The sequence below is a fragment of the Chroicocephalus ridibundus genome, chromosome 3, assembly GCF_963924245.1.
Source record: "Chroicocephalus ridibundus chromosome 3, bChrRid1.1, whole genome shotgun sequence".
NCBI classification, from domain to species: domain Eukaryota; kingdom Metazoa; phylum Chordata; class Aves; order Charadriiformes; family Laridae; genus Chroicocephalus; species Chroicocephalus ridibundus.
In genome coordinates, this window is record NC_086286.1 from 9,912,159 (window position 1) to 9,934,902 (window position 22,744).

Here is a 22,744-nt window from a genome sequence, read left to right on the forward strand (position 1 = left end):
CCTGAATGATTTAAAAAATTTATATCCTTCTGAAAACAGCAATTTTAAATGCTTAGGGTTACTGTGAATGTTTCATACATGAGCAGGTGTTTAGGGAAGAGATAGGCAATTCAGTAGAAAAGAAATTTGTGCACAATCCATGCACAAATAAACTGCAAAAGTGAAATTTGTCAGAATTTAAAAAAAATAGTTGTATTTCAGTAGCAGATAGAGCTTTAATAAATGTCACCTGCTGGTGACTTTTTATTTTTAGCCTGTAAGTAGGAAGGAATTGAAACTTCATCTTTTTTGGAGGATGAATGAATTCTCTTCTGATGTGCCCTGAATAACAAATTAATAGAAGACTATTGCATGACTCAATAGTGTGTGTTTATATTATTATTCCACATAGTGTTCTTCGTGGCAGAGGAGCCGTTGATTTCAGCTGTGTTCTGTGAATTACTTTTCTAATGCAAAATGGATAGTTACAAGGGGAAGGGAAAAGAAGAGTTGAGGAGGTTGCCAGAGGTTGTGAGGAGCAATCCTTTATGACAGCGGTAGTTTTTTGTGGCTGAATTAAGGTGTTCAAAGCCAGAGACTCAGGGCTGTGGGGAGTTATTGTGACGTAATTGGGGGAAAAAAGGGATACACAGTTTTTTCTGCGCCTGCAGAAACACAGTGTAATAGTTGCTGTGCCACGCAAGATGGGTGCAGGTATACACGATGCTTCTGTCTACCCTTTTTCTTAAGGGGCCACTGTAATTGTAAGTGATATCAATGTCCTTTTGTTATGATGACTGCAATGGTGTGCAAATAAGGATTATTTCAAATGCAGACAGTATAAAGCTCTCTGAGATTGAGAAATCTTTCACTGATGTTCAGTTGAGTTCCCCTTCCCTTCCTTGCAGTCTACTTATTAACGAGGTAACGCTTAAGCAGCTCATTTAGGGAAGTAAAAACAGGGTTACTCAGAGAACATCCATTTTTTGTCTTTTTCTTAAATACAGTGGTTAGGATGCCGTATTGCTCTACTCTAGCTACAGACATTGGTAGGAGCTTTCTTAATGTTCTTTCACTGAAGATGCTCAGCCTACAGGTCAAGGATAAGACCACTTCTTTTAACTGTGTAAGGATGTGATATCGTATGCTGAGGGGCAGGGCTAGCTAACCTCTCTTGGCATCTCCAGGAAACTTCCCAGCTCTGCTGGGGGAGCTGCACACAGAAAAGGAAACAGTTACTCCTCCACGGTGAGTAACCCTGTTTTGTCCTTGTTCACCTTCCCACTGTTGTCTCTTAATCTTACATGTCAAAATAGGTTACTGCAGCCCTTGATGTAGTCCTTAACATGGCATGGGGGTTTTTTTGCAATTAGAAAAAAATTCTTCTGCAGTTGGTTCAGTGGAGTGATGCTAAAAGTTATTTCTTTCTGAAAAGCCGTGTCTCATTGCTGAACTGTACTTATATACTGAGCAATATATACACGGAGACTTGAATAAAGTGCTCTGTAAAACGTCAGGAAGTTGAAAAACGTAGTGCGTCAGGTTTTCGACAATAAACGTGCTTTAGTTTTTGTACTGTGGCAAATAAGGGAGTGAAGTCTTCGAAGTTCTGTTTAATTGGGATTTCTGTTTGAGCTATGATTTTGGATACTCTTTGTTCTTAAGTTTTCTTCTTGATTTTGTGTTGAAAACTGTTGGTACAGAATGAAGCACAGTATTATTTGTACATTGTATGAAGCCTTGCTGTGAAGAGTCTTGCTATATAAGTATTGGCTGAAGTTAAGAAAAATGTTTTATGCCTCCTTCCTTTTGTGTGTACGAAGTAAAACAGATTTTTCTCTGGCTTAGTGTCTGACACTTACTATGCTGAATATTACTAGCATGAATCTTAGTTTGTGGGCCAACTGTAAAACTTTGTTGGATTTTGAATATATTTTCATCCTGTTAGTAGCCTTGCTGAAATAAATGATTCTGTCTGTGGAGTAATGTCGCGGTGAATGTAAGGACTATACCAGGCGAGTTCTTGATTGCTCTATACTATGCGTTCGGTTGTTATGCCTGGTTTCCTCAGGAAGCTGAAGTGTAGAGAGAGCTTGGAGTGTTGTTTTTGCCTTGTTTTAAATAGTAGAGATTTTGTTTGGAACTTGGTTAGCTGGTAAAGAACAGTTGAACGCGTTTTGCTCAGAGTGGAAAAGAAGCGCAAAGATTTGTAATCTTTCTGCAGACTATCTGAGGGAAAACCGGGGAAATTGCACTTTAATTTTCCTTGTCTCATAGGTAGGAAAACCTTATGCGAACTTAATTAGTGTATTTAATTTATATCAGGGGAAAATGTTTTAGGGTAAAAATACATTAAAATATAATAAAAGCTCATTTACCTGTCAACATATCCAGCATACTGTACCAAAAAAAAAAAAAAGAGCAATTCCTTAATGTCTAGCTGCCTGAGGTTGTTGGATTTGTCTGTTACTTTCTTTTTTTAAGACGTAATAGTATTTGGGGTAGGGAGGTTCACACTTTCACCCCCTTCCTCCCCACCTCCCTCTCCCCCCCCCGATGTTAATTCCAAAAATATCACCTCTTTGTATCTTCCCAATTGGAAAGATCTGATCTGGGAGAAATACATAGCAAACACTTTTGAAATCAGTCATGGAGATTATTCTAAAAGAGCGAGTGTGTGAGACCGTAAAAACTTTTTATTTATTTATTCAGAACCAAAGTACTGGATTGGTGTTGAATATTTTGAAAATTGTATTGGTGGCCAAGTTATAGCTTAAGCACCTATGCCAGTGCTGAGTATTTTTGGGCAAAAAAAGTGGGAAGACTTTTGGAATGGCTTATTTTCAAGTTAACCTACTGCTACCAGAAATATGAGGAAAATTAAATTAAGACTTGACTTCTTGATGTCTAAATCAAGAAAAAGACATTTCGGTTTGATTTTTGTCAACGCAGATGTGACTGTTACAAGGGTTGCAAAGTCAGTTTACCTAATTTTTGTTTGCAAGTTTTTTTTCCTTCATCTAAATGGCACAATAATTGTAGCGCTCGTGTTTTAATGTGTTCATTTTTACAGGAGGAACATGACCCTTATTTTTGGTTCTGACAGATAGAAGTTTGACATTGCCTGAAATCTGAAAGTTTATTTTAGTATCTCATACCTCATGTTCAGATATAGAATCTATAGTGTTTTCTGGTGTGTTATTTAGCATTTATAATAGGAGTAAATTCACATTGCTTCACTTAGCTTTGTTTGTTCTGATTATGCTGTCAATGCAATTTTATGTGATTATTTTTATAGTGATTACTTGTTGATGCTATTTGTTTAATATAATACACTGGTGTATTTTGTCCTTGAAAGCTTGATTTGTCTACCTTAATTTTTAGGGGTGAGATTGTAGGTTTAAAAAAAAAATCTCAAAAACAACATACAATCAAACCAAAATAAAATGAAAAAAAAAATCCAAAAACCACAGAACCCCCGAGTGTATGTAGGATATGTTCCTAAATTGTCTTCTAAATTCATTGACATATGATATTGCAGTCTGTATTTTTGTGCATGATTACATAAAAGCAAATCCACAAAGACTAAGAATTCACTTCTAAAAAAATATTTTGAATAGATATGTTTGACCCAAATCCTGGAAGAAGCACGGCTTTATTTTTTGATATGGTTATTAATAGTGAACTTCATATAGCAATACATATGACTTCTGTAGATAATGGGTACATTTCTTTTCTCTATAAAAAGAAAGGATCAAAGTCAGAAAAGCTTCATCAGCTTAACTGGTCAGGAAAGGATTCTCCCTCAGCAGTCGAATTCCCCTGTCCTTCCTAGACTAAGGCGACTAGGAGCCATGCTTGTTTTGATGAGTGAGTTCATAGGTTTGACAGTGAGACCGGATTTCAGGCTGTTTAATAGAACTGATGAGGTACCGTTAAACGAGAAATCAAGATTCTGTGTTCAAGGTGGTGTCCTTACGGTGAACTTGGCTCTGACAAACAATCTGACCAATAAGTATGATTGATTTATAAATATTAGAAGTGAGGCATACTATTAGTAAATCCGAACAACTTTGGCACTACTGGCATGAAATTAAATGTCAATTAAATTCACATAGTCAATGATTTCCATAATGTGTAGTAATACTTGGTTTGTTTTCATGCAGAGTCCCAAGTCTGGTGTCTTTGGAAGAGACAAAACTGTACACTGGTGTTGAATATGGTAAGTAGATCCTAATTCTGTTTGGACAGGTTGTAAGTGTTGTTTTCATTCTTTTTTTTTTCCTGCTATAAAAGCAGTAGGTTCTTTTTGAGACCATAATTTTGACTCTTCTCTTTATATTAAATGGGCTTTTCTGGCCAACACAGAAGTTCTTGAGTACACACTGTTTCATCTTCAGTGATGGTATGCAAGGTACAAACGTGCTGCAGTGATATAGCTGGGAACGGGAGCTCAGATCCAACCCCCAGGTCAGAATGGTTGGACCCACGTATTTCCACATAGATGAGAGGTGCTGGAAGCAAGACCCATCACCCAAGGACTGCACTTGAGAGACAGAAGGAATCAAGGCATAAACTGCTAAAGGCTATGTTGGCTCCTTGAGAAGAAAACTGCATTTTTCAGGCTTTGTGTGTATTCTTAACCATCTTCCAAGTGAAGATGGGTTATTTAAATGAGGAACTGGGGCACACAGTAACTGCTTATTGGACTATTAAATAATTTTAGGTGCTTTAATATACTTCTAAAATCTGGTCCATTAGCTTGCAAGTGGCGAGTTTGTAATAGAGAATGGGCATTTATTTAGTGGTCTCTTGCAGCAAATAAGATTTTCCTGGTTTAAAACTTTCCAAGGAGGCTGCTTAGAATCATAGAATCATAGAATTGCTGAGGTTGGAAGGGACCTTTAAGATCATCAAGTCCAACCTTTAACTGCTTGTATCATTGATCCTTCTTGCTTCTGCATTTTTTGTCGTTTAGATTAGGAATGTCTGTTCCCCTCCATGTATTGAAGGGGAGTAAGTCCCCAGTCTCTTACTGGCTTGATCACCTGATACGTAAAATTTGTATTCTATTGATTTGGTTTTTGTCCTGCTTAATGTGTTACTCATTTTTCATATGCTAAATACTCTGCCTCAATCTGTGATTAGAAATGAACCTAACTGTCAGAGCAGATGAAGTTTATGTACCTATGAAAAACCATACTGTTGGCTCGATGAACAAACGCAGGCCCTATGAGAGTGGTGTCCTTAGATATAACAAGGTGGTTGTTTTTATAATAGTCCATACTGCCATTTCTGAGTAGTCTCCTCTGGCGTCCCACTGGTTTGCTTCTCTATAAATTGCTTTTTATGCTATTGTATAATAAAGAGAATATGTTGGGGTTTTTTTGTAGATTTATCAAGAGAGAATTATCGAGAAACAATTGCAAGGGTTACAAGGAAGTTGCTGCGTAAGTTTAACCACTTCTGTGTCTAAAAAGTACTGTGTTGTGCTTTTAAGTATAATCTTATAGATGAGAAACTTGTTTTGTTTACTTTGCCTATAATTCTTAAATATAAGCTTTGTAGAAATAAAACTATTGTTAATTTTTAAAGCTCTTTCCCTGTGTGATAATAAGTTATTTTTCTTCCAATTGCAGGCTATATACTTGATAATTCAGAAGATGATACCAAGTCTTTATTTCTAATAATAAAGGTATACTTACAACTTGTGATACTTAAGACAATATTTTGTTTTGCAAAATAATCACTCTTTGTCATCTTTTTCTTTCTACAGATTATTAGTGATGTTTTACAGTTCCAAGGGTCTCACAAGCATGAGTTTGATTCACGGTGGAAAAGCTTTACTCTAGTGAAAAAATCAATGGAGAACAGGGTCAGTGATTTTTCTCTGTAAAGCTTAGGTGAAGGATGGAAATAGTTCCTAATGTTCAGAAAGACTTTTTTTTTATTTTCTTTACTGTCCTAATCAGTTTTCATAATCTTGAAATCTAATTCCTTGATAATAATATTGTTTTGCAGTGCTTTTGTACCTTTATTTGGAAGTCTTATGAGTAAATAACTTGACATTTCTGATTTGTAGTAACCCTCAGTTTGCATACATCCTTGGACCAAAGTCTGAGATTTGTCATGATGCTCCGTTGTGGTCCTTGTTAACTCAGAAATTCCTGTGGCAAGACCTTCCTTTTGCTTACAGAGTAATAGGCAAATTAAAAACTTTACCAGTGCACAAATAATCCAAGTTGTCTGCCAAGAAGAATTTCTACATGAAATTTGCCTATTTCTAGAAGAAAAAGAGTACATGGGGATTTCAGTCAGTGCAGATTGCCAATACGAATGCTGAAATCTAAACCAAATTATGTATTTGTTTACAGCTTCAAGGAAAGAAGCAGCATATCAGAGCTTTGCTGATTGACAGAGTTATGTTGCAGCATGAGGTAATACTTTCACTTAAATCTTCACTGACTCCTTGAAAAGCTGATTTGTTATGTTGTCATTTAGCAAAAGATGCCATAATCCTGCACTAGTGTTTCTCTTACATATGTGAAATGTAAAAACAATCTGTTTTTTGTGTTTTCTGTGCAATTTAGCTGAGAACACTAACAATGGAAGGCTGTGAATATAAAACTTCCCACCAGGAGATGATCAGAGATCTTTTGTGTTTGTCCACAAGTTCATACGGTCAGGTAAGGAAAAATCCCTTTTAAACTGAAATGTATAGAATTTGTGTGTTGATCTCTTCAAGTTAGGTTTTTGAGATCTTCGCTTTTCAATTTATTTCCATGGCAACGTGAAATATTTACTTATTTCACTTAAATTAGTTGCTAATTTTGGCATAGTTTTTGCTTTAAGCCCCTTTGTTAAATAAGAAACTGAACTGGGTGGAGAGGCTGCCAACTTAGGTTACAAATTTTAAATCTTTGAGGGGCTTTACTCTAGGCTTCTAAAAACAATAATTCAATTAAAAAATTTAATACAAATATACCAGTTTGAGGTTTTTTAGATGTGATGATATGATTCATGACGCTCTTTGGAATGCTAAGTCTGCTTTTAGGAAGCAGCTACAATGGCATCCTAGTTCTAAAAATATACAAAACAAGCGTGCTGATAGTTGGATTCTGAACTGTTTGCCTGGTGGGAGCTCTGTGTGTGTATATAAATTCAGATCCATCCGCAGTGTCTGCAGGCTCTTTGAAGTTCTAACTGCATTTGTTATGCTAGTTGTTTGCTTTTCAAATTATCTTAAAAACACATTGACTGGTTCTGGCAACATAAAGAATTTTCTTTAACTTGGTAGCTGTTCTCAAGTAAATGCTAGAAGCAAGGAGTAGGCTTTCTATAAACTGAGAGCAAGGGTGAGGGGAAGCAGCTATTTACAACCTTCTACAAATAACTTTGTCCTGTGCACAAACACATCATGTAAAACTCTGCACATGAGTAACTGAAATGGATAAGAATGTTGGGTTTGGTAGTATATTTTTGGTTCGGAAGACTTTCTAGTAATGTCTCTCTTCCCACAGGTCAGAAGTAAAGCTCAGCAAGCATTCTTCACAGCCCTGGGAACGTACAATTTTTGTTGCAGAGATATCATTCCCTTGGTTTTGGAATTCTTGCGTCCAGACCGGCAAGATGTTACTCAAAAGCAATTTAAAGTACTGTCTCATTAACTTTGTTTCATGTCTGTCTCTTGAAGTGCTATTATAGGAGAATTTTTAATGGTGAAAGTGGGATTTGCTTGTTTATCAGTGTGACTCTGGTATTTTCATGGTACGTAGCTTATGCTTGACTAGTGTAAGGAATTATTTGGACTAGATCAGTTGTCAAGAGAAATTTCGTGTTTATAGATGTTCCTCATTTCATTGTGTGGTCAGGTATTACAGCAATGTATGTTAACATCTATTTTTAAATTATGAAATGGAAATTGAAAGGTTATAGTCCAAGGTGGTAAAACTCATTAGGCAGTTCTGTAGTAGTATAAGAAAACAGCATGAACTGGACAAAAAGTTCATCACCCAAAGAAGCTACAGTAAATCAGGTGAAATTTTATGAAGTGGTGGTTAATTGCTGATGCTGCCGGGCCTGGAAACGGTGCTGACGCGGTGATGCCAGGATGGAATCTATCCATCCAGGTGTTCAAAAGCATCATGCTCCCCTCCTTCCTCTGCACCCTCCTCAGTCCTCCTGGCCACAGAGACAAGTTGGACTCTTGTCATATGGTCAGAAAAACAGCTATGGCTTATTATTGTGCTCCAGCTGCCTGATATGTACTATCAGACAGCATGTGATTACATTGTTTGCATATCTCAGTATCCCTTTTCTTGTTTATCGATTATTATTTTTTTAATGCCATCCTTGAACCTCCCTTTCTCCATCCCTCTCCTCCCAGATATGCAACCCACGCCTAGTTACTTTTTCATGATTGGTTCCAGTTTTGCTACGCTTAAAGCATTTGCTACCATACCTGAATTTGGTATTTCTGATACTGCTAACTAGTCTTAGCCTATATGATATTGCTGATGTGCTGTTGTTCTTGTAAGACTCTGTTCTCCAAAAGGTCCCCAAGACTTCTTTCCAATTGCTTGTGAAATTTGGCCATTTCTCATATAACTCACGTTAATCACCTGTGAAATCCAGACCCTTTGTTTCACTGCCTGTAACTCTTGTCAACTTCTCACACAATCACCTGTCACGTTAACTGGTTTGTTGTGTCATGTCCACATCCTCTTCAGTCTGCATCATTGCAGACGCCTAGTTAACACCCAAATGATTTGCCTGCAGCCCAAACATAAGTTCACAGAAAGGCCAGGAGTGGTACTTAATCATTGAATAATCTCCTTTTATAATGTAATTCAGAAATCAGTCAGCCATTCTGTGGATGGGCAGGGCTTCCAATCTCCTTAAAAGGGTTCTTTAGCACGAAGAGGATTCTGTGAAAAATCTTTGGTATTTTGACAATGAGGCTGCATAGCTGAATGTTTATGGTACATATTAATGATTTGGTAATGTGAAGGTTAATTTTTATTCTATGTGGGTGCATGCTTATGTAGATAGATGTCACTTATATATGAACAATGCTTAAACTTTCTAAAATGAAATCTTTCATTTTACAGGGTGCCTTATATTGTCTTCTTGGAAATCACAGTGGAGTATGTTTGGCAAATCTTCACGATTGGGATTGTATTGCGCAGACGTGGCCAGCGATTGTTTCTTCTGGGCTTAGCAAAGCTATGTCCTTGGAAAAACCATCCATAGTTAGACTCTTTGATGACCTAGCAGAAAAAATCCATAGGCAGTATGAAACAATTGGATTGGATTTTGCAGTAAGTGACATATTGCCACTTGGGGATAATGTCTTGGATTCTGAGAGCATTTGATTGCTTGAGACGTGTATATTATTCGAGGTAGCGTTCTGATGTTGGTCGCATTCCAACTTCTGTGACAGAGGACTGTAGACTTGTATTTTTGAGGCTGAAGTCACAGAGCTTCCTATAATACCATTGGAATTTGTAACATTTTGTTAACCTCTAAGGAAGCCTGTTACAGAAAGGAAGTTTGAGTTGCCTTTCAATGTGAATTAGTATGAGTCATGCTGATCAGGTGTGACGATGTGTGTTGGTGGGACAGCGTCATCAAATTAACATTGTAAATGTTTGTAATATTGTCTCACTGTGCTAATGCACAGCACTCGTTACGCAGCTTCCTCTTGCCTAATCAGTGGGTTAAATGGCATGGTACTTATTTTTCAGCATGAGTGCCAATTAATAAAACTATTTTATAAACAATTTTTATGCTTTACTTAAATATTTAAGTTTGCATTTACTTTTATTTTAAAATAGAATAAAATGTGTACTTGGAGAAACAGTTCTGCTGCGTGAACGCAAAAGCTGTCTTCCCTAGTTTTTCATGGATTTGTTTACGTGGATGGGAAATTCTGCGCTCTTCATATTATTCTGAACTCTCCTTATTTTGAATCAGAAACAAACATAAATAAAACTTGTAAATTGCTGCTCAGTCCCAAATCTTTGCATTCTCTGCCAATAGGTTCCAGAGAAATGCACCAAGATAGCTGTTTTGCTGCAAAAATCAGAACATCCAAGTTCAAACTTCACAGGTCTTCGTTCAGAAGAAATTCAGTTAGGAATTCAGCGACAGAAAGAAAAGAATGCTGAGGCTTTGCGGTAAGTTAAAGTTCCCTTAACACAAGCTTGCACTGCCTAGTATTTACTGTACATTAAATGTAACAATCCGAAATTGCAAAGCTAAACCTTAAGTTCAACAAATTCAGAATGTTCAAGGGTTGTTGTGGTGTGTCTTCTCTCCTGACTTGGCAGCCTCTTCTCTACGCTTATATTTCCTTCCTTTCTCCTCCTCTTCCTTGTCCTCCGAGTTTGTGTTGCATTTACTGTATTGCTTTCGCTCACCTTTTGTTGAGGAACTTTTATTCTATTTTTAAATTATTCTCTCAGTAGCGTCTGGTTGATGATTCCTTCTTTTTCCCTCAGAAACTATGAAAATTTGGTCAACATGCTGTTGGACTGTGTGGAACAAAGAAATCTGTAAGTCTCCCTTTCTGCGCATGAGAAATTTTTGGGAGGTTAATTGAAGGTGGCTACGTGAATAAATGTCACTTGCATCAAGAAGTGCAGTTAGCATGCCCAGAACTGAGTGGTATTTTTTTCAGCCTTGAAGCAGTTGTCCAAAAGCCGTTTGTCATAAAATGGATTGCGGCTACCTTCTTGGAGAGTTTTAGCAGAGGTATCTGCAAGAATTGAATTTCTGGAGGTCCTCGTGCATTTGCATGCGGATTCTGCTTGCCCAAAAAGGAAGACAAAGGCCAATATAGGGGAATCTTGCATTACTGTCTCCTAAGTAAAGTGAATGAGTCTTGAATTTATTTTCATTGGCAAATTGATGTGTTAATGTAAGGCATCAGCACATCTCAGAGTTAAGCTTTGTCATTAATTAGTTTGACCTATTTTTTTTTTAGTATTTTTTTTGTTCTGGGGGAGCAAGCTCTGGATCGGCCTGTGTAATACTGATGTCCAAAGAGATTTTAATTAGTAGTGCAATACTTGTGTTTAAAAACTTTAAAAGAATATGCCTATAGGTCTGTATTTTGCATTGAAATGCCAAGATCAAAAAGGCACCATTAACTGTCCATGGGCCCTGATGGGATGCACCCGAGAGTGCTGAGGGAGCTGGCGGAAGTCATTGCTGGGCCGCTCTCCATCATCTTTGAAAAGTCCTGGAGAACAGGCGAGGTGCCTGCGGACTGGAGGAAAGCCAATGTCACTCCAGTCTTCAAGAAAGGCAAGAAGGAGGAGCCGGGGAACTACAGGCCGGTCAGCCTCACCTCCATCCCTGGAAAGATGATGGAACAGCTCGTTCTGGGTGTCATCTCAAGGCGCGTGGAGGAAAGGAAAGCTATCAGAAGTACTCAGCATGGATTCACCAGGGGGAAATCATGTCTGACTAACCTGATAGCCTTCTACGATGGCGTGACTAGATGGATAGATGAGGGGAGGGCAGTAGATGTGGTCTACCTTGACTTAAGCAAGGCGTTTGACACGGTCTCCCACAGCATCCTCATAGGGAAGCTTAGGAAGTGTGGGTTAGATGAATGGACAGTGGGGTGGATAGAAAACTGGTTGAAAGATAGAGCTCAGAGGGTTGTGATTAGGGGCACAGAGTCTAGTTGGAGACCAGTGACGAGTGGTGTTCCCCAGGGGTCAGTACTGGGTCCAGTCCTGTTCAACATATTCATCAATGACCTGGATGAGGGGATAGAGTGCACCCTCAGCAAGTTTGCTGATGACACCAAGCTGGGTGGGGTGGCTGACACACCGGAAGGCTGTGCCGCCATACAGAGAGACCTGGACAGGTTGGAGATCTGGGCAGAGAGAAACCTTATGAAGTTCAACAAGGGCAAGTGTAGGGTGCTGCACCTGGGGAGGAACAACCCCATGCACCAGTACAGGTTGGGTGCTGACCTGCTGGAGAGCAGCTCTGTGGAAAGAGACCTGGGAGTCCTGGTGGACAACAGGATGACCATGAGTCAGCAATGTGCCCTTGTGGCCAAGAAGGCCAATGGCATCCTGGGGTGCATCAAGAGGAGCGTGGCCAGCAGGTCAAGGGAGGTCATCCTCCCCCTCTACTCTGCCTTGGTGAGACCGCACCTGGAGTACTGTGTCCAGTTCTGGGCTCCCCGGTTCAAGAGGGACAGGGAACTGCTGGAAAGGGTGCAGCGGAGGGCTACGAGGATGATTAGGGGACTGGAACACCTCTCTTATGAGGAAAGGCTGAGGGATTTGGGTCTCTTCAGTCTGGAAAAAAGACGTCTGAGGGGTGACCTTATCAACGCTTATAAATACTTAAAGGGTGGGTGTCAGGACGATGGGGCGAGGCTCTTTTCAGTGGTGCCCGGGGACAGGACAAGAGGCAATGGGCACAAACTGGAACATAGGAAGTTCCACCTAAACATGAGGAGGAACTTCTTTACCCTGAGGGTGGCAGAGCACTGGAACAGGCTGCCCAGAGAGGTGGTGGAGTCTCCATCTCTGGAGACATTCAAAACCCACCTGGACGTGTTCCTGTGTAACCTGCTCTAGGTGACCCTGCTCTGGCAGGGGGGTTGGACTAGATGATCTCCAGAGGTCCCTTCCAACCCTATGATTCTATGATTCTATGATTCTATGAACTGAATGTTTGATTGCACTTGTGTGTTCCTAGAACGCTGGAGGTGTCCCTAAATGACAGTTAAGCTTGGTGACTGTAGCGGTGGCATAGAACATTATTTATGTTAGTCCAAGCACATTTACATAATCTTAATATGTATCATCATTTCTGTGCAAAAGCAGTACATGCAACTATGCTACATATTGTCTGGCTTGAATATTACTTTTTTTTTTTTAGTCCCTGGAAGTTCGAGCATATCGGCATTGGTTTTCTGTCTCTGCTCCTGAGGGATGATAGGATACTGCCTTGCCGTGCCATAAAATTTTTTGTGCAGTGTCTCAACCACGATGCAATTGTAGTTCGGAAGGTAATCTGTAATCTTTTTGTTTTGCAGCTCATTGGGGTTTAGGTCAGATGTTTGTGGTGGTTTGCTTTGATAAAGCACAAAAACGGAGGTGTACATCCCTACTCACCCTTCCAGACATGCATTTTTACTTACTTCAGAATACTTTCCAGGATTTCTTTTGCAGGTGTCTGTTTTCCATCTGCAGCTTATTACTTGAAGGGAGACATCTGTGTGTTGTATTTGTACCTTTCATTCTGCTTGTTGCCTCAGTGAGGCTTGAAACTAATGGCTACCTCCTTCCTCTTTTTTTTTTCTTTTCTTTTTTGTTTCCCAGAAAATGGTTAGTGGGGGAGTTTTTTCTGGGCTATAAAGTCACACTTAAGTCATGTCCTGTATCCCCTGAAATGAGTGAGATTACTTCTTTATGGGAAGTATCAACCACTAGGGTGGTGAGCTTCACTGTAATGTTCACTGGCTTTTTAGGACGCTCAGTAGCTAGCTTAAAACTTGTCTGCGAGATGATTAGACGCATCCTTCTGGAGGTGAGTATGTGGAATGGATACATTAATGCCCACTTCTTTCTTTTAGGTGGCCATCTCAGCTGTGGCTGGTATTCTTAAGCAGCTTAAGAGAACACACAAGAAAGTGCCCATCTGCCCTTACGAAATAAGTAGGTTCTTATTTAATATAAGAAAAGTCTTACCTAACACTTATCCTAAAATTTTTAAAAATATTTTTCTGGTTAAATTAAACATAGAATCACAAGCTTTGTGTTTCTCTCTGGTTGTTAATGTCCTAAGCAAACAAAATAAGTAATCTAATCATTAGTTTTCAGGTTGTTTTATTTTTAAGCAGTATTATATGTGCAAGTGTGTATTAAGCTATTCGCTTACTTGAAGTGAGTTAAAACCAGAGATATGGTCATTCTCCTTTCAGAAAGACTTAAAATTTGTGAGAATAATTTGTATATCTCCTTTTTATTCCTTTAATAATTTCAAATGGCATATGTATATATATATTTATATATATATTTATATATATAAAAAAAATTACTAAAGGGATCTCTTAGTGTTACTTTTAATCTCCTAGGATAAATCTCTGTACAGGTTTGATTGGGGTGAGGGAGTCATAAAAGCTCTTTAGAATCTTTTAATAAAAGTAAGTCCTAACATTTGCTGGGATTGTTAATGAACAAGTTTGATAGGTTGTAAAATCCTCTTTTACCAGGTGGAAACCCTAAGCCTTCCAGTGTTCAGGCTGGTGACAGACCGGATAACCAGTGGCTGCATTATAACAGCCAGAGTTTACCAAAGACTAAGGAAGCTTGGGAGTCATGTTGTTTTGTGGAGAAAACACACTGGGGATATTACACCTGGCCTCAGTGAGTATTATTAAGCATTAAGATAGAATTGTGAGAGTCAGCAGGAAAAAACCCTGTATGTAGGAAATTAAACAATGTTTGTTAGGTTTAGGTTTTTTAATTGAAACAAAAAATACAATTTCTTTCATCTTGTGCGCACGTTGCTTGTTTTACCATTTCTGTGTGGGTTTTGTGGATTTTTTTCTTGGTTTTTTTTTAATTATTTATTTTCTACCTGCTTCTTTTGGGGGTTTGTGGGTACTTGTAGGCACATATTTCATATGGGTGGTTATCTGCTGGTCTTAAAATGAGGTATGTGTGTTTGAAAATTGTATAGTTGCAAAATATGCAGAGTATTCTCTCACTAATAATTCTGGATTGCTTGCTGTAGCAAAACATTTATAATACCAGGCTTAATATTTTTGTTGTAAATTTTCTATTAAGTTCTGCTCTTTTGGAGTTGATGATAAATCCTATTTGATATGCAGAATATAAAAAATAATCATAAGCTTTATTTTACTTTGAAACATGTTACTGTATTTTTTTTTTTAATCTTCAGAACTATGACAGTTTATGCCCCAGTTGAGCATCAACCAAAGCTCGGGCGGAGGAAAGATGAGCTGACAGAGGTAAGAGTTTCAGTGTGTTTGTTTTGTGTGTTTTTTTTAATACTACTACTCCTCCTTTTCTTTTTAATATTGTCCACTGATTCCTGTGGAGACCAAATTCCCTTCTATCTTTTAGAGAGCGCTTACATAAAATGTGTGGAAACAGATTTGTTTTGCTTGATTGCAAACCAAGGTGGAGGCTGTGTGGATATAATCATGTTTTCAACAAGCAATAAGTGATAACTATACTGAAACCTAGATCCCCACAAGGCATTTTCAGTTGTATTTTTCTACTTCATTTTCATACTTACTGTGTGAGCATACAAGAAGAAACTATTATTTTAATGTATTGCAGCTTCTCTGACAGCGATCATGGATTAATTGTATTAATGTGCACTTTCTTGTTCCCTTTCAAACCTTTATCAGAGTTTAGAACAAGGTAATTAATGAGAGTAGGAATGACTACTTTGTAGGTGTTGAGCTCGTGAAAGGAAAGACAATCCAAAGTCAGTAATGAAAATAAAAATCAAGAGTCTTGCAAAACATTACCCAATATTCCCTATAAAATGAGGGGGGAAATGGATGACCCAGGCGTGATTGTTGCCAAAAATAGAATTAAAGTGAAAAATGGGACTTGAAAAAATGGGGATATTACTGTGACAATCAAGCACCTCAAAGCTAATCCTTTTTCTTTTTTTTTTCCTGTTACAGGCAGAACAAATTATATACGATCACTTTTCTGATCCCAAGTTTGTCGAGCAGTTAATAAAATTCTTGTCTTTAGAAGACAGAAAAGGAAAAGACAAATTTAATCCTCGCAGGTTTTGCCTCTTCAAGGTAACTAGAGTTCAGTAACTAAATTGCTTCCTTTTTGGTGATAATTATCAAAGCATGGAAGAGCCATGCACTTCTTGGCTTATACCCCACTGTTGCAAAATGTTAGCTTTTAAAGGTATGCTGCTATGATTAATCCTATTAATCCTCTCTGATTAACTACATAGGGAAACATATTTAAAGTAATATAGAAGTACATAGGACACTTGTATATAATTCTGTTATAAAAGCAAATTAATTTCACTTTCTGCATATTCAGATCTCAAGTGCTTCGTGATCTTACGTTCTTACAAAGATAATGGTTTAGACAGATAATTACTGAAGACACTTTCACGTCTTGTTTTACAGGGTCTTTTCAGAAACTTTGATGATGCCTTCTTGCCGGTTCTTCAGCCCCATTTAGAACAACTTGTGGCAGACTCCCATGAAAGCACCCAGAGATGTGTAGCTGAAATTATTGCTGGCTTAATAAGAGGTTCTAAACACTGGACATTTGAGAAGGTGCTGAAGTAGTATTTTTGGGTGATTCGTGGAAGTTAAGGAACAAGTTTGAATTATTAAACAACTTAAACATATGAAGTTGAGGGCTTTTAATATTCCTATGTCCAAGAAAGGACTGGAGAAAGTTGCAACACTTAGTGCTTCATTGCCAAACTTTGAGCGCAATTTATAGCTTGGTTTGGTGCCTGTATAATACTAGAACTTACTTTTAATCTTGAAGCATTTTACTAAGAACAGTATGCTGGAAAGGAGATAGCAAAGCTGACATAGTTTGTAATTTCCAACTGGAATAAGTGCTTATATCCCCCCTCGGACTATGACATCTTTATTTAGTCTAGACCTAGCTGTCTATATTATCTTTAAATGAATTTCTATACTGAAAAGTAATTCTGGAAGAATCATTTCCTAAATAAAAAAGAAAATTTAAAACTGGGGGGAGGAAGTCCTTGGAACGTACAAGACTGCTGTCCTACCAAAAGCAAAATGTATGCAGTCTCTGATACAATTGTACTTAAGTCACCATGAAAATGGTGCATATGTAGTCCATAGTATTTCAAAACACCTTGTAAACAAAATTTAAATGATTCCTGAAATCTTACCTCTGATAGCATTTATTTACTTTGATAAATAACATACTATAGTGGCTTCCAGAACCAGTATTATTTTTCCATTATTTGAAAAGATGAAAGGATTTGGGTTCACAGAGGTTAGATAGCAATTTTGTCCTTTGTCAAATAGTCAAATCTTGTCTTTTGCCTTTTGGCTGAGCAGGTGGAAAAACTTTGGAAGCTTCTCTGTCCGTTGCTTCGAACAGCTCTATCCAACATTACAGTGGAAACGTATAATGACTGGGGCACGTGCATAGCAACCTCCTGTGTAAGTACCCCTTTTTTTTAATCTTGTAAAGCTATATCCAGGTGGTCAAGTTTTACAGATAATATGTAAATAAGATCTTTATGAACAGAGGTGTTTACATATATTTTATCAGCTAAAACTGAGAACTCTAAATTTTGTTGTCTTCTGCCCTCTGCAGACAGTTGGATATAATGTTTTAGAAAGGAAATAAAGCCTTACTTTTCTAAGTATTTTAGAAGAGCGGTATAAGGTTAGTGGGTGATACAATGTATATGCTTTCTATGTGTTCAATTTCCTTGTAGTTTTTGAACTCAAATTACACATTTATTCCTGGTTTAAAAATGTGCAGCTTAGCATCATGCTGTGAAAACGTCTTCTAACATTCAGGAAGATTTCTGTACGCTGTGGTTTCTGAGAGGCAGTGTAAATTATAGGCCACAAATATCTTCGATGAGTAATTCTTTGGAATCGGTCAGCAAAATTCAGCATAGTTTTTCAGCCAGAACCCTGGCAATTAATTAGCAAAATTCAGATGTGTTTATTCATCTATGTCAAAAACTAAGCTAAAATTAGTTTTATTCTTATAATTGTATTTACCAAATAATTAAAACTGCATGTAGTTTCATTGTGTTTTTCTCCTATTTAGGTTCATTGTGAAAAGACATTTAACTCTGTACTTGCTTAATAGAATAAACCCAAGAGATGCAAAGAAAATCTCTGTCAAAACTTTCCGTGTTTATACTTTATTTACATTTAAAAAAAAAAAAACAAACAACAATTTGCTTATATCTCTGATACCCATTTATTTTCAGGAGAGCAGAGATCCTAGGAAACTTCACTGGTTATTTGAATTGCTGTTGGAATCTCCATTGAGTGGTGAAGGAGGATCATTTGTAGATGCATGGTAAAATTAATTTTAACTGTTTTATTGTGGCTGAACAAGGAAGGAAGTAAAGCATGGATAAAATGTATTGAGAGCATATTGTGCCAGCTGGCTTGTTAGAAGCAGGGAACAAAAGCTCTCCTTTCCAATTAGCTTTCCCCACACAATGGCAGTTTCTTCATTATTATTTTGTAATGTAATTAAATGTAGTTAACAGAATGTGAAGGTCTGGAACTGGCATAGCAGCAGTACTGTTGTTTCATTCTGTAATTTTTACCCATCTTTGCATGCAATTCACTCAAAGACACATTGACGCACTGAAAACATTCCAAAACAGGGCTTGGAGGGGACTGGGGAATGGAGGAATAATTTTGTATGACTAAAGATATGCTGTTCTGATTTCTAGCCGACTTTATGTACTGCAAGGTGGCCTTGCACAACAAGAATGGAGAGTACCAGAGCTGTTGCATAGACTGCTGAAGTACTTGGAACCTAAACTTACCCAGGTTTACAAAAATGTCCGAGAGAGAATAGGAAGGTCAGTGTTTTCTTCTGCAGTTCTTGGGGTATTTTCCCTTCATTTTATTTGTGTAATTGAGTATCTAAATAGTTACACTGAAGTGGTGACTGCTTATCTCTGTGTGTGAATACTGGTAATAGAAATGAGTTAAATTATTATTAACATACTTGCTTCAGAAACTTCAGATGACTTTTCTGTTTTTGTCTTTTGTTGTATATGGCCTGTCATGTTTGTCTATGATATCTCTGAAGCTCAAAACAAAAGAACAAATCCCAAAAAACCCAAACCAAACACCTTACTGCACCTAATCCTTAATAGGCCGTAAATATCCAGGGAATCCTTTAGAGAGCATTTTAGTTACTTAAGAACTAGTTGCAGATCTGCTGGAAGGAGAGGGGAATTGCAGCTTAGTGTTTTGTCTCACCCTGCTTGATTCAGGTATCTACAAAGAGGGTATTTGAAAAACATGTGTTTTTAAATAACTTTGAAGTGAAGATAAGAGCAAATTTTCTAGAAGTATTAAACCTCAAAGTTCAAAAAATTGATCTCAGATCACTTTTAGCTATGTTCTCTGGACAGTAGTCATGCTAACTGTATGTTCTTGCTTGCTTTGTTTGCCTTTTTTAGTGTGTTGACCTACATATTCATGATAGATGTTTCTTTGCCAAATACTACTGCAACTAAATCTCCCCGGGTCCATGAATTTACTACTCGCATACTTGAAAATCTTAAACCCCTCATGGAAGCAGATGAAGAAATTCAGAATCATGTTATGGAAGAGAATGGAGTCGGTGAACAAGATGAGCGAACTCAGGGCATTAAACTCTTGAAAACCAGTGAGTTACTTAATGAGGTTAAGAAATGGGGGGTATTTTAGGACACGGTGATCCAGGTCTGCAAATCATACGGTTGCAGTACACAATTTCACCTCTCAGATCTGTGCTGCAACAAGGTATCTGTTGTTTTAGGGTTGAGGTTTATAAAGTCACCTTTACAGGGTCAAACTACTAGTATAGGTGCACGCTAATATGTGAAAGTCTCCCAGGCAAGTCTTGCAATAAATTTGGTCTGTAACTTGTTTTGCGATTGTTACTATTTTTTATCTTCTTCATCAGTGATCATTTTTCTTTATAAAAACAGTTCTGAAGTGGTTGATGGCAAGTGCAGGACGGTCCTTCTCTACAGCTGTCACAGAGCAACTCCAGCTTTTACCCTTATTTTTCAAGGTATGTGCTTTAATTGCTCCCTTATTAGTCATGTTTGCTTGAAAAGGTATTCTATACATAAACTGAAGTTATAAGGGACTCTATAAATAAAAAGAAAACCTGTAATGGTAATAAAACCACGCATACCGAAGAGGCCCAATTATTTTTTTAATGCTTATGTATGTTTACAGCTGGTAATCTAGCCTGGTAAGTGGTTTCCTGACAAGAACGATTTGTAGGTGGATGCCCTGTGAATGTGTAATCTGAGGGGCAAAAGTGTTTAATTCATGAATGAGTATATGTTGTTTCTACCTGATACTTACATTTACTTGTTTTCTTTTGTTCCGTGATTATACAATTCTTTCTAAATGGTGATGCTTCTCTTGTTTTTCCTGGCACCTCTAATCATTCCGTGCTACCTACATATCTGAAATAATACACATTTGCATGCTCCAAAGCATATGCCTGTCTTTAGTTAAACATCAGTCAATTACCCAACAATAATGTATGTGACTGAAAAATAAAGGTGAAACTGAACTAGAAATACTGATAAAGCTTTCTCTCAGTTTTGGACCTACATCTAAAATACTGCATTAATTGGACTTGATATCAGAATTGCAATAAGGAACCAAGTCTTAACGGCACCCATTTAATCCTACTTAAAAGCTTCAGGCTAGTCATGCTGCTTAGATAAGTAGTATATGGTGCAAGGAGCAAGGATCTCTTGATTCTATTCATTTTTATCCACAGCTTATTGCTGAGAATATTTTAATGTTACATTGACTATTTTCCGTCGTTTACCTGATCTTTCAGCATTGTATTGATTGTATTTTCATAGACAACTGTCCTTTGATGAGATTAAACTTTGTTTCAGGATTTTGCTATTAGCAATGCTTATTTAACTAACACTAGCCTTTTCCCCCCCACCCCCCTCTTATCTTGTTCCATAGATTGCACCAGTAGAAAATGACAATAGCTATGATGAGCTCAAAAGAGATACTAAGATGTGTTTGTCGTTGATGTCTCAGGGTTTGTTGTATCCTCAGCAAGTGCCTTTGGTACTTCAGGTGCTAAAACAAGTGAGTATGGTCTAAATAGCTTAAAGCTCTTGTTATCTGATGCGCTCTGTACTTTTTTTTTTTCCCCCCTTAAAGATTATACAATAGTTGTGATTTGAAGAGAATCAAATACTGACTTTTCTTAGAGTTGAAAGAGTTTTCTAATTGTTCTAAAACAGTCTTAGAGACAGTAAATGTATTTTGTCTTATTCCCTACTTCTAAACATTTAAACAACTTGTATCTTGATAAGAAATTGATCGGTATTTTAATAAATTAAAACTTGTTTAGTAGTGGATCAATTTAAGCCAAACATGTCTCCTCATGACCATAACAATTCAAAATCCAGTTTCAAAATGAGTCGTCATATAAAGAACTGCCCTTGAATCTCTGCCATTGTAGAGTTTTACAGTCTATCAACTGCTGCTGCTTTCTGAAAAACACCACAAATGAAAATGCACTCTTGAATTGAATGGGTCATTCTGTACACAGTTTGTCATGCAAGAAATGCTTTTTTTTTTCTCTAGTCATTCAAGACTGACCTATAGTACTAAAACTACCTGTTGAAAAACGTTGCTGTAAGCTGCACGCACAGCCAGAATAGTAACTGCAGTGTTGCAGTCCAGGCTGCACTCATGCCTGGTGCTTTCAATAACTTGGACTTCCATAAGCATGTGGAGATGAAAGTAAAGGAACTTGAAAAAACTTTTCTTTCCAAATGCATTGTATAGAATATATGTATATATACATACACTCAAGCAAAACAAAATTTCTGGTTTATTTATATCTGCCTTATGACTTATGTTGGAAATTAATTAAAAGGAGAAACTTGCCCGCTTTGTCTTTTACAGTATTGGGTATCTGTTAAGTAATTAGGTATCTGTTAAATAAAAGTAAGTGTGTTTATAAATTATTGTTTAAATGATAATTGTGTGCGTTGGAAACTGAGTGTATGAAACAAAAATATCTGAATAAGGGAAGCTATTTGTAACGGTCCCCAAAATTTTTTTCTTCATTATTGTCATCTTTACATCAGATAGCTGCTTTCCTTCACATTGTTGCTTTCTCATACTTAATATTTATTTTTATTTGTAGACAGCAAGAAGCAATTCTTGGCATGCTAGGTATACCATATTAACCTACCTCCAGACCATGGTGTTCTACAATCTCTTTATCTTTCTCAACAATGAAGAAGCGGTCAATGACATTAGATGGCTGGTTATAAAACTGTTGGAAGATGAACAGCTTGAGGCAAGTAATACCTTTGCTCAAACGCTTTGTTTCACATGACTGGTTTCTTGCCCTTATCAAGTTTATGAGATGCAGCAAGTATTTCTAGCTTAGCATTCTTCCTATTTTGAAAATATAACTAGCTTTATAGGATTTATTTCTTTCATATTCCATTTTTTCTTTTAATACTTGATTCCAGGAAAACAGCTGTTTAGAAAATACTTCATTAGTGATTTTTAAAAGTTCCTACTTCTTCAACAGAATGGAACACTGCTTTGTTTCATTCTTGGTTTAAGTACAGCTGAAATATAATAGTTTGTAAGCATGCTTGTCAGTCTGGCAAGTTTTTGTGTCTGTCTTGAGCTAGCGATACCTCAGGTATACACAAATGGAAGGAGATAACATCCAAAATCTTTGCTGTGCTACATGTGTACTGTCAAAGATCAGTGTACGGATGCACTGTATGCTCTTAGAAGTGCTAGCAGGATCATAACATTGTTCTCAGGGGGAAAAAAAAAAAGGTGCCTGATGTGAATCATTAAGTCTTGTTTGTCAGGTTTCCAAAAGCTGGGGAGAATCACAGCAGTATTTTATTCCGGATCAATAGCTTACACAACTGAAGGCTTGTATTAAATTATACAAACTTAAGTATGTTTGATCACGTTCAAGCACAGTGAAGAATCTTTAGTGTG

General features: G+C 37.4%; 1 protein-coding gene across 2 annotated transcripts in view; it reads left to right on the forward strand.

Annotated features, from left to right (window-relative positions):
• Positions 1-22,744, forward strand: part of PSME4 (proteasome activator subunit 4) — a 71,879-nt gene that overhangs the window by 40,483 nt on the left and 8,652 nt on the right. For both annotated transcript variants that reach the window (XM_063327904.1, XM_063327905.1), the window contains 23 exons: positions 4,146-4,201; positions 5,373-5,429; positions 5,619-5,674; positions 5,756-5,854; positions 6,354-6,416; positions 6,570-6,665; positions 7,500-7,631; positions 9,090-9,299; positions 10,021-10,157; positions 10,482-10,535; positions 12,892-13,021; positions 13,589-13,670; positions 14,228-14,381; positions 14,920-14,989; positions 15,680-15,805; positions 16,151-16,303; positions 17,075-17,179; positions 17,971-18,062; positions 18,448-18,579; positions 19,189-19,397; positions 19,702-19,787; positions 20,717-20,845; positions 21,918-22,073. In XM_063327904.1, the coding sequence (XP_063183974.1) occupies positions 4,146-4,201; positions 5,373-5,429; positions 5,619-5,674; positions 5,756-5,854; positions 6,354-6,416; positions 6,570-6,665; positions 7,500-7,631; positions 9,090-9,299; positions 10,021-10,157; positions 10,482-10,535; positions 12,892-13,021; positions 13,589-13,670; positions 14,228-14,381; positions 14,920-14,989; positions 15,680-15,805; positions 16,151-16,303; positions 17,075-17,179; positions 17,971-18,062; positions 18,448-18,579; positions 19,189-19,397; positions 19,702-19,787; positions 20,717-20,845; positions 21,918-22,073 (2,584 nt within the window). The remainder of the gene's footprint in view (positions 1-4,145; positions 4,202-5,372; positions 5,430-5,618; positions 5,675-5,755; positions 5,855-6,353; positions 6,417-6,569; positions 6,666-7,499; positions 7,632-9,089; positions 9,300-10,020; positions 10,158-10,481; positions 10,536-12,891; positions 13,022-13,588; positions 13,671-14,227; positions 14,382-14,919; positions 14,990-15,679; positions 15,806-16,150; positions 16,304-17,074; positions 17,180-17,970; positions 18,063-18,447; positions 18,580-19,188; positions 19,398-19,701; positions 19,788-20,716; positions 20,846-21,917; positions 22,074-22,744) is intronic.